Here is a 12500-nt window from a genome sequence, read left to right as displayed (position 1 = left end):
CTTTTCCTTCTCCTCCTTCTCCTCTTCCTTCTCCTGCTTCTCCTCTCCTCCTCCTGCTTCTCCTCTTCCTCCTCCTGCTTCTCCTTTTCCTTCTCCTGCTTCTCCTCTTCCTCCTCCTGCTTCTCCTCTCCTCCTCCTCCTTCTCCTCTTCCTTCTCCTGCTTCTCCTCTCCTCCTCCTGCTTCTCCTTTTCCTTCTCCTGCTTCTCCTCTCCTCCTCCTGCTTCTCCTTTTCCTTCTCCTCCTTCTCCTCTTCCTCCTCTTGCTTCTCCTCTTCCTTCTCTTGCTTCTCCTCTCCTCCTCCTGCTTCTCCTTTTCCTTCTCCTCCTTCTCCTCTTCCTCCTCTTCCTCCTCCTGCTTCTCCTCTCCTCCTCCTGCTTCTCCTTTTCCTTCTCCTCTTCCTCCTCCTGTTTCTCCTCTCCTTCTCCTGCTTCTCCTCTCCTTCTCCTGCTTCTCCTCTTCCTCCTCCTGCTTCTCCTTTTCCTTCTCCTGCTTCTCCTCTTCCTCCTCCTGCTTCTCCTCTCCGCCTCCTGCTTCTCCTCTTCCTCCTCCTGCTTCTCCTCTTCCTCCCCCTGCTTCTCCTCCTCCTCCTCTTCCTCCTCCTGCTTCTCCTCTCCTCCTCCTGCTCCCCCTCTCCTCCTCCTGCTTCTCCTCTTCCTCCTCCTGCTTCTCCTCTCCTCTTTCTCCTCTTCCTCCTCCTGCTTCTCCTCTTCCTCCTCCTGCTTCTCCTCTCCTCCTCCTGCTTCTCCTCTTCCTCCTCCTGCTTCTCCTCTTCCTCCTCCTGATTCTCCTCTTCCTCCTCCTGCTTCTCCTCTTCCTCCTCCTGCTTCTCCTCTTCCTCCTCCTGCTTCTCCTCTCCTGCTTCTCCTCTCCTCCTCCTGCTTCTCCTCTTCCTCCTCCTGCTTCTCCTCTCCTCCTCCTGCTTCTCCTCTTCCTCCTCCTGCTTCTCCTCTTCCTCCTCCTGCTTCTCCTATCCTCCTCTTCCTGCTTCTCCTCCTCCTCGTTTCTTCTCGTTCTACTTCAAATACAAACTCGGTAGAAACATCAAGAACATCTGCGGATTGAGAACTTCACACACTGACTCTGCTCTGATTGGCTGCTGGTGCTGCTGCCTGGGGATTGGCTGCTGGTGCTGCTGCCTGGGGATTGGCTGGATCTCTGAAGATCAGGATGGTGTTGACCAGTTCTTCTGCTGTCTTCACACAGACGGACACATCTGTCCTCCACTGAGGACAACAGCTGCTGCAGCGCTGGAACGCTTGCAGACTCCCCTGAAGATGCACCAACGAAGAAGAGGATGACGCCACAGAGTGACACAACTGTTTGTGTAGAGAACGTCTCCCGACAGACACCCTGATAAAACGTGTTTATGTTAACACACAACTACTACACACTGCTGGTGTGTTTACCAGGTTTTAATATAGAATCAAACACATGTTCTCTGAGGTCTCACACACACTGAACAACGCTGTGTTTTTGTGTTTAAATCATGTGAAGTAAACTGGACGTTGAAAGTCACAAATTCAATCTGATATGCCAGTGTGCCTTTGAGCAACGAAATCAAACAAGTCATTAGTGTGTATGGAGGACATCAGCTGTTTATCAGGAAATCAATAAACCACAGAGTCATTCAATTATTGAAATACAAACAAACCAAAACAGAAATAAACTCAATCATCATTAATACTCAAACATCCAGGTAGATTTTTATGATTTTCTCAAGAAGAAAATAATTCTTACTTATAAAATCTGCTAAGAGAAGTTAAGTTATTTTAAAAAACAGTTAAATGATTATTGATTGTTATTTTCATTGCTCTCTTGATGAAGCAGGTTTTCTCTGTTCGTCGAACCTCAGACAGTTTGTGTTTTTACATAAAGTTTCATCAAAAAGAAAAACAAGGAAACGTTCAAGGAAAATGAACGTGTGAATTTATGTATGTTGAATAAAAATCTGACGTGATGTCACACAAACACACCTGAAGCTTTGCTCCTGCGTCGACTTCGTGCTAAGCTAAGCTAAGCTAAGCTAAGCTAAGCTAAGCTAAGCTAAGCTAAGCTAAGCTAAGCTAAGCTGTCCTGACGCACTGAGGGAACATCACATCTGTGATGCTTCAGACGTGTGACTGAACAAAGTGACGTGGAAATGTAGTGGTTATTTTTTAGCTTAATTTTTTTACAGTAAAAAAACATCTGTAACTGTCACATATGAAGCTTTTACAGTGTAGTGATGATTCTTAATGTGTGTGAAGAGGAAAATACACAAAACATCCAGCAGCATTCCTGATTGAAGACGTTTTCTATCTTACATGTTTCTAAACATTCAACAAAACAAACAATCTGTTGTGTTTACAGCACCAGAGATTTTTGGGGCAAATTAGTTTGAGTTATAATGATCACGATCTCATGGTTTTCTAATTCATAATAATAATAATAAAGTCATGTCATCATCTGTTCACTAGTACAAGAATTAAACACAAACGTTCTTTGGGTTCCTCGCTGATTCAACGTCTCTATTATAAAAATGTTCTTCAGCTCAGACTCTGGAACTTTTCTCTCAGGTTCTTCACGATGCTCTGATGTCCAACTTCCGTCTTCTGTCCTGCGTTTGTTGTCTTGGACTCTTCGTCCTGATTGGTCAAAGACTTGTCGAGCTCTTGAGGCTTCAGAGTTTTACTTTTAGCCTCGTCTCTCTGTTTGTATTCGTCTGATTCCTGATAGGCTCGGCAGCGGTCGATCACGGCCATGATGGAGATCTTCTCCCTGCTGGTTGGTGAACGGATCTGAACGTAATTTTCTTCTTCTTCTTCTTTGGATATGGAGGCCGTCTCTTGGGACTCAGGCTCTGGAAGTTTCTCCATGACAGTGATCTTGTGTTCGGAGTCGTTGGGTAACGTGGTCTCAGCTGCGACAAAGTAACCGTCGTACTCGGCTTCGTTCTCCTGGTCGTTCAGGTTCTGAAGCTCAGACATTTGAAGTCCGCTCAGTTGAGGGTCGAGCGATTTGGCTCGGTGAAGCCGTTTGCTGCGTTCTCGCCGTCTGGCGTCCTGGCTGCGGCGAGTCCTGTATGAACGACCCTCGCCAGAAGCTCCTTCGGCGAAGAAGGGACTGGAGGAGCAGCTGGAGCGTCTCCTCACACCCCCGTCAAACATCTGCTCTGTGGTGGAGTGACTCCGGCCTACGGGACTCTTCTGGTCAGAGTATTTGGAGCGGAGCTCTCGGACGTCAGGCCAGTTAAAGCCCTCGATGGGAGGAGTCAGGGGGCTGCTGGAGGGAGCTGGACCCATGGAGGCCATACCGGAGCTGGAGGTGAGGATGGAGGTCGGAGGCTGGATCTGGTCGGTGGGGCTCAGCTCTACAGAAGAAGCCTTAAGCTGAGAAACCAGCGCCAGGGTCAGGTCTGATTTACCTGCAAAGATAAAACAATCAGTGTTTTAACATTTGATTTTTATTACAACCTGTTTGATCTCTTTATTAAACGCTTGTAAGACTCAGTCATTCTTTAAAGCTCTTTTCAGACTTGAGCTTCACGTAAAATGGAGCGAATGTTCTCCAGAGCTTCTCCAGAGTTTGTGTTTCACAGCTGAACAACACAGCATCAGATCCTCCTCAAGGTTCAGGTGAGAGGTGGAGCAGCCGGGGGGGCAGACACACACAGGAAGTGACCTGTTACCTCTGCTGCAGAGGTCATGTGATCATGTTTTCTTCACTCACTCACAGTGAATCAGTGGAGGATCCTCTGCTGTTCAACCTGCTCCTGGATTTAGACTTGATACAGGAGCTCAGGAGGAGAAAGAGAAACTGAGTCTCACTCTTTGTGTTCACACATGATCCTCCAGAGAAGATCCAGAGAAGATCCAGAGAACTGAGGAGTTCAGCTAATGTCTGAAAGCATCTTAGGAGAAAGCTAAACTAGAATCATTGTCCTGTTGTATTCACCATCACATTAACAATATATTACATTAACAAAATGTATATGTATATTAATATATGCTCAAAATGTGAAGAATTCCCTCAAGACACACTTGAAAATGTCTCTCTGAGGACGAGCTGATAGGTCCCGCAGACAGTCGAGGTGTCGACTGATGAATCAGATTTATATTAACACATATTTAATCTGACATCATCTTGTAAAAAACATCTGTGATGTGGTCTGACATCATGACTACGCACCTGAACCCTCCGTCTCCTCCAGCACGCAGGGCAAACTCTTCTTACTGATCGAGACGCCCTGGCTTGGCTGGCGCAACTCGGGCTTGGTGGTTTTGATTCGCTGGCTGTACTGGCGAGCCAGGTGCTGGACTTTGCTCTTCATGTTGTCCGTGTCTTTGCTTGAGTCCCTCAGTTGAGTGACTCGCAGACCTGGAGCCCTGAGGACGACAGCCTCTTCCCTAAAGACCTTCAGACTTCCTGTACATGTCACGTCGGAGGGTTTTTGCTTGGGGGTTGAAGGGCTGGTCAGTTCTTCTGGGATGGTGCGGAGGTCAGACACTCCACTCTCTCGCTCACAGGTGTTCGGGATCTTTGTCACAGCCTCGGTTGCTCTGGAGGTTCTCGGAGCTTCGCTGTGGGATCTGCTGATCTCTTGCTCCATCGCCTTCCAGATCTTGATCATTTCAGAGGAGGGTCTGAACTCCTCACCCTCAGATGGATTCTTCTGCAGGCTCTGATATCTGAGGCTTTCTTCTGAATCTCCTGGATCTGAGCTTCTCTGATCAGACTTGAAAGAGTCTAAAGAGTCACTGGAAACCAAGCGACTGCTGGTGTCTGCTGGTGAGGTGGACTGTAGCTCCACTGACGAGGGCTCCAGACCGGAGCATGTGGTCAGGGGGGAGGGATTGGTCTGGACCTGGTTATCCTTCGGGACGCTGTCAAGGCGGCTGACCGAGCTCCTGACAAGCCCAGTTGGGATGTAGGTCAGACTCTCTCTGCGCTGGAGGCTGAAGGTGGCGTCCTGGCTCTCTGCATATTCATAGTAACTCTTGATTTTGCCAATGAGCAGCTGGTCCTGTTTGGACAGGATGGAGTCCCGACTCCGCTGAATGCTTCTATCGGCGTCAAAAAGGCTGTCGTCCTGAGGAGATAACTGAGTCAAATCTGTTGCATCAGAACAGACGCTGCTGAGCCTCGGTTGGTCGGTGGGTTCTGCACTGAGGCTGCTGCTGGTTCTGCTGCTGGTTCTGCTCGGTGACCGTGGAGAAGCCAAGCCGAAGGAGCGGGCTTTGTCTGGAGTTGCACTGCCTCGCTTGATGCTGTTGGTGAAGTGCTGAGCGATGGAGCTGGCTTTGTCCAGAACAGAAGATGGAAGAATACTTGTGGCTTCATCCTCTTTCTCTGACGCCTTCTTGTCATCCTCCTCTTCTTCAGATGATTCCGCACTGCTCAAGGTTCTTGAATCTGAATCTGGCGTGGCGGACAGCGGTTCCTCTGTGGGGGCTGGATCTCCTTCAGGTTTCAGTTCTTCTGAACTTTGAGGAGACACTGAGATCGCAGGAGGCTCCAGATCCGGAAAGTCTGGTTCAGCGTTTTCTGTCGGTCCAGATTCTGACGTCTGTTCCTGCAGCAGCTCATCGGTGGACAGCTATGAGGAAGAAAATCCAAATAACATTTAGAAATTAAATACTGTCTAAAATATTCACAAGTCATCTGAAGATTCAGTTTGTGAGGCTGGTTCAGTGAAGTTTTTTAAAGCTATAAAGAATACAAGATAAAGTTTCAAATATTTAAACCACGAGTCCTCCGCTGACCTGCTCAGACGTGGCTTCAGCTCCTTTCTCAAGAAGTCGTTCTTTGTCTTTGTTCAAGTCGAGTGATGAGACGTCGCCGCCGCTGTCCTGCATAAACAACTTTCATATCAGCTGATCAAAACTAAGTCAACATCAAAAACAACAAACAAGTGTCACTGGTTTTTTAAAGGATTAGTTCACAAAAAACTTCAGCTGTAGTAAATGAAGCAGTTTTAGACGTTTTAGACGTTTTCTAAGTTTTGAATTTTCCCTTCTCTGTCTTGAGAGAAGAAACATCAGACACAAATAAAACTTTATTCATAGATTGATGTTGAAGTAAAATGACCCTTTAATACAAAAACTGATAAATCATCTTCAAATGAAACAGCGTCTGAAACCAAATAAACAAAACAAACATCTGCTGCCACGTGCAGCTCCACAGAAATAAGGTTCTGAGAGTCAGACGTCTCACATCCATTCATCAGAACATCTGAAGTATAGCTTAGCATAAAAACTGGAAGCAGAGGGTAACGGTTAGCCTGTTAGCTTAGCATAAAGGTCAGATTCAGGTCCCGGTGACAGCAGAGCTGTGTGATGTTTCGCTCCTGCAGCTTTCGGACCTTCAGGTTCAAGTTCATTTGTAGTTTGCATTATAAGAACCTACAGAACCTTCAAAACTAGAGAAACCTCCAGAACCATAAGAAACTTCAGAACCTACAGATCCATGTAAACCTACATAACCATGAGAGACTTCAGAATCTACAGAACCTTCACAACATCAAGAACCTACAGAACCATCCCCTAGAGAACTATCAAAACCTAAAGAACCTCCATAACCCCTCAGAATCTACCAAACCTTCCTGACCTTCCACATCTACAGAAACATCAGAACCTTCTAAACCTACAGAACCATAAGAAACTTCAGAACCTACAGATCCATGTAAACCTACAGAACCTACTGACGTCCTACGTCTGACCTCTAAAGATCTCCATGTTCTTGACCCAGTGAATCAGTTCATCTGCAGCTCCAGAACACCTGAAGAACCGGAGCTCAAACGGGTTTGTCATCGCGGCCAGCGGGTGGAGATCCGTGTGGAACATGTGTTCCGGTGTTAGTTCCACACGTGAAGCTCCAGAGCAGCGGTGTGAGTTGGCGTTGGCGGTTACATGTGAGGTGTTATGGCGACGGCTCCATGAGGAAGAGGAGCAGGCTGGCGGCAGAAGGCCTCACCGTCCCCGAGGTGGGCGGAGACTTCTGGAACCGACGGCGCCAGCAGTCCAAGGCAGCGAGCATGGAGCTGCTGAAGTCGTCGTCCTGCTCGTCCTCCAGAACCATCTCGTCCAGCTCGCTGTCCGCCGCCTGAAGAGGGCGCCGCAGAGACCAAGTCTCCTCCCCCGCCCCCCCCCTCGCCAGCCCAGCTGATCCTCCCACCTCAGACTCTTCCTGACCGGACGCCAGCATGTTGTCGCTGAGGGCGGCCTGCAGAGGGCGTCTCTCAAACACTGACCCCCCCTCCCTGTCTGAGACCTGCAGGGGTCAGAGGTCAATCACTTCCCACAGAGGCTGCTACTGCCATGGTTTTAAAATAAGTTATTTAATTATAAATGTATTTCTAGGTAATTTAGTAAAATTACTAAAGCTCACCTGAAAGATGTCTGAGTTCATCATCATCATCATCAGCAGCAGCAGAAGAAGAAGAAGAAGAAGAAGAAGAAGAAGAAGAAGAAGAAGAAGAAGAAGAAGAAGAAGAAGAAGAAGAAGAAGAAGAAGAAGAAGAAGAAGAAGAAGAAGAAACATAATTTTAGGTTCAAACAGAGAAAAATATTTTGTTGACATAACAAATGATCATGTGATCTTCTGATTCATGAGGTAGAAGGTGAAACTGTAAAACTGACAAACAAACAAACCTCTGACGACTGGTTTCAGGACCTGATTGTTCGGTTCTGAAGAAGAAAGAAAAGAGTTCCGTCAGACGGGAGCGGAAGAAGAGAACGCTGTGAAAGGTCAAGTGTCACCTGACTCACGTCGTCCCCGGCAACCGTCTTCACACTGAGAGGACGCAGCTTTCTTGCGCCGCTCGGGGCTGTAGCGATATCTGGGAGGATCTGTGACAGGAAGTGAAGAGGAACTCAGAGTTCATCATCTGAACATGTTGTTTACAACCAGTCCAACAAAAACAACAACAAACATAATGATAGTAAAATAATGATTATTTCCACCTCCAGCAGGTTCAGATCCACTTGATGAATTTGAGGCTCCGCCCACGCGTCACATGACTTTTCACATACACTGGTTATGTGATGTAAACAGTGTTGCTGTTGAATGATGTTTAATGTTGTTTACAGATTATTATTTTTGTGGAAAGATGTTTAATATTGTTTACTAATGATGAATGTTACTGATGTTGTTGACAGATGTTTAATGTTGTTTACAGATTATTATTTTTGTTGACAGATGTTTAATGTTGTTTACTAATGATGAATGTTACTGATGTTGTTGACAGATGAGAGTGAAGAACAAGCTGATGACAGTTGAACACTGTGCTGTTACTTATGAACAGAGTTATAATGTCGTTATTTTTGACTCACAGATGGAATCCATTTCCAAGATGGCGTCTTTAGCCTGAAACAAAGCAGAAGACAAACATGAGCCGTGTTTCCAGATGTTGCAGATGTTAGTTGGAGCTGGTGTGGTCGCTGACCTTCTGTGGGATGATGGCGTGATGGTTCTCCAGGATGATGCGTTTGATGTGATGAGCCCACAGCTTCTTCTCCTCCACCGTCTTCGCCTGCAAAGACAACACAAACATTCTGTCACTTTTCAAACACATCACAGCTAACGCAGGAAAATAAAAAAAATAATGAAGTATATTAAAATGTTTATATATTTGTGTAATAAGGAGACGAACAATGTGTCTGAATATAAAACAAGATACTAAAATATAAAATAAACATAAAAACAGGATAAATCTTAAATAAAGTTTCTCTTATCAAACACTTTAGTTCCTTGTCTTGTGTGTTTATAGATTTCATATCAGTTTTTTCTGATCTGATCAATATTCAATCAATACTTTGTCTTAAAAAAACATATTTAGCAAGTTTATTTCATGTTTTAGGAAACCTTATCAATTTACATTTTCTACCTCCGGCTTTGGTGCACACGTAGGATTTTAGTATGAATCCTCCGCTCTGTTTAATAAATAAGACCCCAGCTCTCCTGGTGTCTCCTCCAGGCTCTGGAGCCTGTGCTGGCAGACACAAACCTTCTTATGACCACAGGAATGGATGTGTCCTCCTGGAGGAGCTGGACTACCTGTGCAGCCTGATGGAGGAGCAGGAGGAGCTGCTCCTCCTGCTCCTCCTCCTGCTCCTCCTGCTCCTCCTGCTCCTACAAGGAGCAGCTGTCTGTGGACACCATGTTAAGAACATGTCCTGTTTGGAGCTCCTCCTGCTTCTGTCTCCATTTCACCTGTTGTTACTTTGATTTGCACCAAATCAGAGAAACAGGTTCTTCTGATGGACACTTTGATCTCTGGAGTTGAACTTTATACTGTGAACATTAAGGTTCCTTCACTTTACTGAGCTGTGTATGAGTCCCACACTGTGTGACATGCTGTGGTGTGTGTCAGTGTGTGTCAGTGTGTGTCAGTGTGTGATCAGGTGTGTGTCAGTGTGTGTCGGTGTGTGTCAGTGTGTGATCAGGTGTGTGTCGGTGTGTGTCAGTGTGTGATCAGGTGTGTGTCGGTGTGTGTCAGTGTGTGATCAGGTGTGTGTCGGTGTGTGTCGGTGTGTGATCAGGTGTGTGTCGGTGTGTGTCAGTGTGTGATCAGGTGTGTGTCGGTGTGTGTCAGTGTGTGTCGGTGTGTGTCGGTGTGTGATCAGGTGTGTGTCAGTGTGTGTGTCGGTGTGTGTCAGTGTGTGTCGGTGTGTGTCGGTGTGTGATCAGGTGTGTGTCGGTGTGTGTCGGTGTGTAATCAGGTGTGTGTCGGTGTGTGATCAGGTGTGTGTCGGTGTGTGTCAGTGTGTGTCAGTGTGTGATCAGGTGTGTGTCGGTGTGTGTCAGTGTGTGTCAGTGTGTGTCGGTGTGTGATCAGGTGTGTGTCGGTGTGTGATCAGGTGTCGGGGTTGACCTGGACGGTGTGCGGTTGCTTGGGATGTTTGTAATGAGTGACGCTGAAGCTCAGAGAATCTTTGGCGTTTTCGATCAACATCAGAGTGGAACACTGAAACAGAGCGAGAGAGAAACAGCGTCAGCTTCAATTCTACAAAAAAAACTAAAAAAACGTGACTTGTGTTGTTCCTCACTGAGATGTGCGTTTTGTAGACGTAGTGTTCTCCGCGGCGTTTGGTGATTAGCAGCACGCGATCAAACAGGAACAGGGTTCTCTCGTTCTTGGCTCGATGAACTTTGAAGGTTCCCTCCAGAACCAGTTCTCCGTACGTGGTGAGGTCAGGACCTTTCCAGTTCAACAGCAGAGACTGAACCTCCTGAACCAAAACACAAACACACCTTTTATTTGGACTTTTACTTTGTACAGTGATTTCCTGCGAGCACAGCGCCACCTGCTGGGACGTCAACAACTAAACAACTTCCATCGTAACTCTGCTGCTGGAAGACGTCACTGAGAGCCTCTCATCAAACACATGTTTTTAAACCGATCATGTGATTCACCTGCAGCCGGACGGCATGTTCGTGTTTCCTCTTCATGTCGTTGATGTACCAGGCCACGCCCGTCATCGTGTAGATCGCCTCCTCCACCACCTCATACCCCTCCTCCTCAGGGTCAAAGTGCTTCGCTATCTCCTAAACAACAACAACAACAACATCCTCACACAGAAGTCAGACAGGAAACATGATGGGCTGAATGAGCTGGAACACTGTGGTAAACACACAGATCTCATGTCCGGTGTGAAGGCTTCTCACCTGGAGCAGCAGGTGGTACTTGAGGATCCTCTGAACCGGTTTGAGCAGGTAAGAACCCAAAGGCAGCGAACGCTTCAGCTGCGCCTGACGCTCCCGGAAAAACTTTGCCAGAGATTTAATCCGCATGCAATCAGTGAGCGCTGCCACCGAACTGAAACAGGTGTGAACAAGTAGAAACAGGTGTGAACAAGTAGAAACAGGTGTGAACAAGTAGAAACAGGTGTGAACAAGTAGAAACAGGTGTGAACAAGTAGAAACAGGTGTGAACAAGTAGAAACAGGTGTGAACAGCAGTCGGGTCCACGAAGCTCGTTCAACATATCCACGATATCTGTAGCTACAACTTACTTGGGGTAGTTGGTGCAGTACTGAGTGTAGATCTCAAAGTACTCGCTCTGAAACAGAAAGTCCAGTTCCAGATTCAGGTTCAGATTCAGATTCAGATTCAGGTTCAGGTTCAGGTTCAGGTTCAGGTTCAGGTTCAGGGTCAGGTTCAGGTTCAGGTTCAGATTCAAGTTCAGGGTCAGATTCAGGTTCAGATTCAGGTTGAGGTTCAGATTCAGGTTCAGGTTCAGATTCAGATTCAGGCTCAGGTTCAGATTCAGGTTCAGGTTCAGGTTCAGGTTCAGATTCAGGTTCAGGTTCAGATTCAGGTTCAGATTAAGGTTCAGGTTCAGGGTCAGGGTCAGATTCAGGTTCAGGTTCAGGTTCAGATTGAGGTTCAGGCTCAGATTCAGGTTCAGATTCAGGTTCAGGTTCAGGGTCAGGTTCAGGTTCAGGTTCAGGTTTCACCTCTCACCTTCATGACGAAGCAGCGGGCGACCGCCACCGGGTCGTGGTCACACAGGTCAAGAGCCTGCAGCAGCTCGCTGTGAACAAGAAACACACGTCACCATGACGACACAACAACAGGCCCCACTTCTGATCCATCGACAAAATGAATCTGTAAAATCTGAAATTCTGAATCAGTTTGATAAAATCAGTTCACAATGAAACAAACACAGCATTTAGTCACTGGAGGTTTTGAACGAATCACATGATCTTCAGCAGGTGAGGTAACCATGGCAACATTTCACATGATCAACAGTGGTAACCAGGGAGAGCATCATCAATCCAATGATAACCACAGATGAAGATCATGTGATCAAAAGCTCCAGAAGAGTCGGTTTTCACTTCAATGAAAGAAACAAAGAGAAATAACTCTGACATGTGGTGGAACCACCTGTCCAGCAGGTGGAGCCAGTGAGCTTCATGCGACTGACTAAATGAAAACATGTTCCTGTGGTGGAACCACCTGTCCAACAGGTGGAGCCAGTGAGCTTCATGCGACTGACTAAATGAAAACATGTTCCTGTGTGCGGAACCACAGCAACGCACTCCACACGGGCCGCGCCGGTGCGACAAACAAACTCACCCTCCGACACGAAGCAGCGAGCGCTAACCCTGAGGAAACGTTACAACACACGAGACGCAGGTCAAGGTCAGAGGTCACGTCACTTCTTCTCAACTCGCTCAGTTTGTCACCTGTTGAACTCGTAAATGTCCTCGATGTTTCCGAACAGAGAGCAAACCTGCTCGGGACGAATGGACAGACCAGAGCAGTCGATGATGTGAGCCAGGTAATCCTGAAAGAGAAGATTACAGTCAATGTTGAAACCTGATCTTTATTTACTGATTATGTGGAAAAATCATAATTATAATTGACAGATTTGTGAGCAGCTTCCTCTCTGAGTTTGATTATTTTGGGCTCTTCCAGGTTCTGGCTCTGATCCTCGTGGTTACATCAGCAGCTGATCCAGGTCTTAACCAGGTGATTATCACCATGACGACGGCAGACTGATCTGAAACCTGCTCAT

General features: G+C 46.8%; 1 protein-coding gene across 3 annotated transcripts in view; it reads right to left on the bottom strand.

Annotated features, from left to right (window-relative positions):
* Positions 1-1398: 1398 nt before the first annotated feature.
* LOC133024137 (pleckstrin homology domain-containing family G member 3-like) overlaps positions 1399-12500 on the bottom strand; it is a 19048-nt gene continuing 7946 nt past the window's right edge. For all 3 annotated transcript variants that reach the window (XM_061091110.1, XM_061091108.1, XM_061091109.1), the window contains exons 4-18: positions 12169-12269; positions 11444-11513; positions 10993-11039; positions 10646-10796; positions 10394-10525; positions 10027-10209; positions 9852-9944; positions 8424-8510; positions 8311-8344; positions 7747-7827; positions 7630-7665; positions 7367-7377; positions 5743-5829; positions 4169-5576; positions 1399-3404 (exon numbers count right to left, since the gene is read on the bottom strand). In XM_061091110.1, the coding sequence (XP_060947093.1) occupies positions 2527-3404; positions 4169-5576; positions 5743-5829; positions 7367-7377; positions 7630-7665; positions 7747-7827; positions 8311-8344; positions 8424-8510; positions 9852-9944; positions 10027-10209; positions 10394-10525; positions 10646-10796; positions 10993-11039; positions 11444-11513; positions 12169-12269 (3399 nt within the window). In that variant the 3' untranslated portion in view covers positions 1399-2526. The remainder of the gene's footprint in view (positions 3405-4168; positions 5577-5742; positions 5830-7366; positions 7378-7629; positions 7666-7746; positions 7828-8310; positions 8345-8423; positions 8511-9851; positions 9945-10026; positions 10210-10393; positions 10526-10645; positions 10797-10992; positions 11040-11443; positions 11514-12168; positions 12270-12500) is intronic.

Source organism: Limanda limanda, chromosome 18, assembly GCF_963576545.1.
Source record: "Limanda limanda chromosome 18, fLimLim1.1, whole genome shotgun sequence".
NCBI classification, from domain to species: Eukaryota; Metazoa; Chordata; class Actinopteri; order Pleuronectiformes; family Pleuronectidae; genus Limanda; species Limanda limanda.
This window is presented reverse-complemented; position numbering and strand designations above follow the sequence as displayed.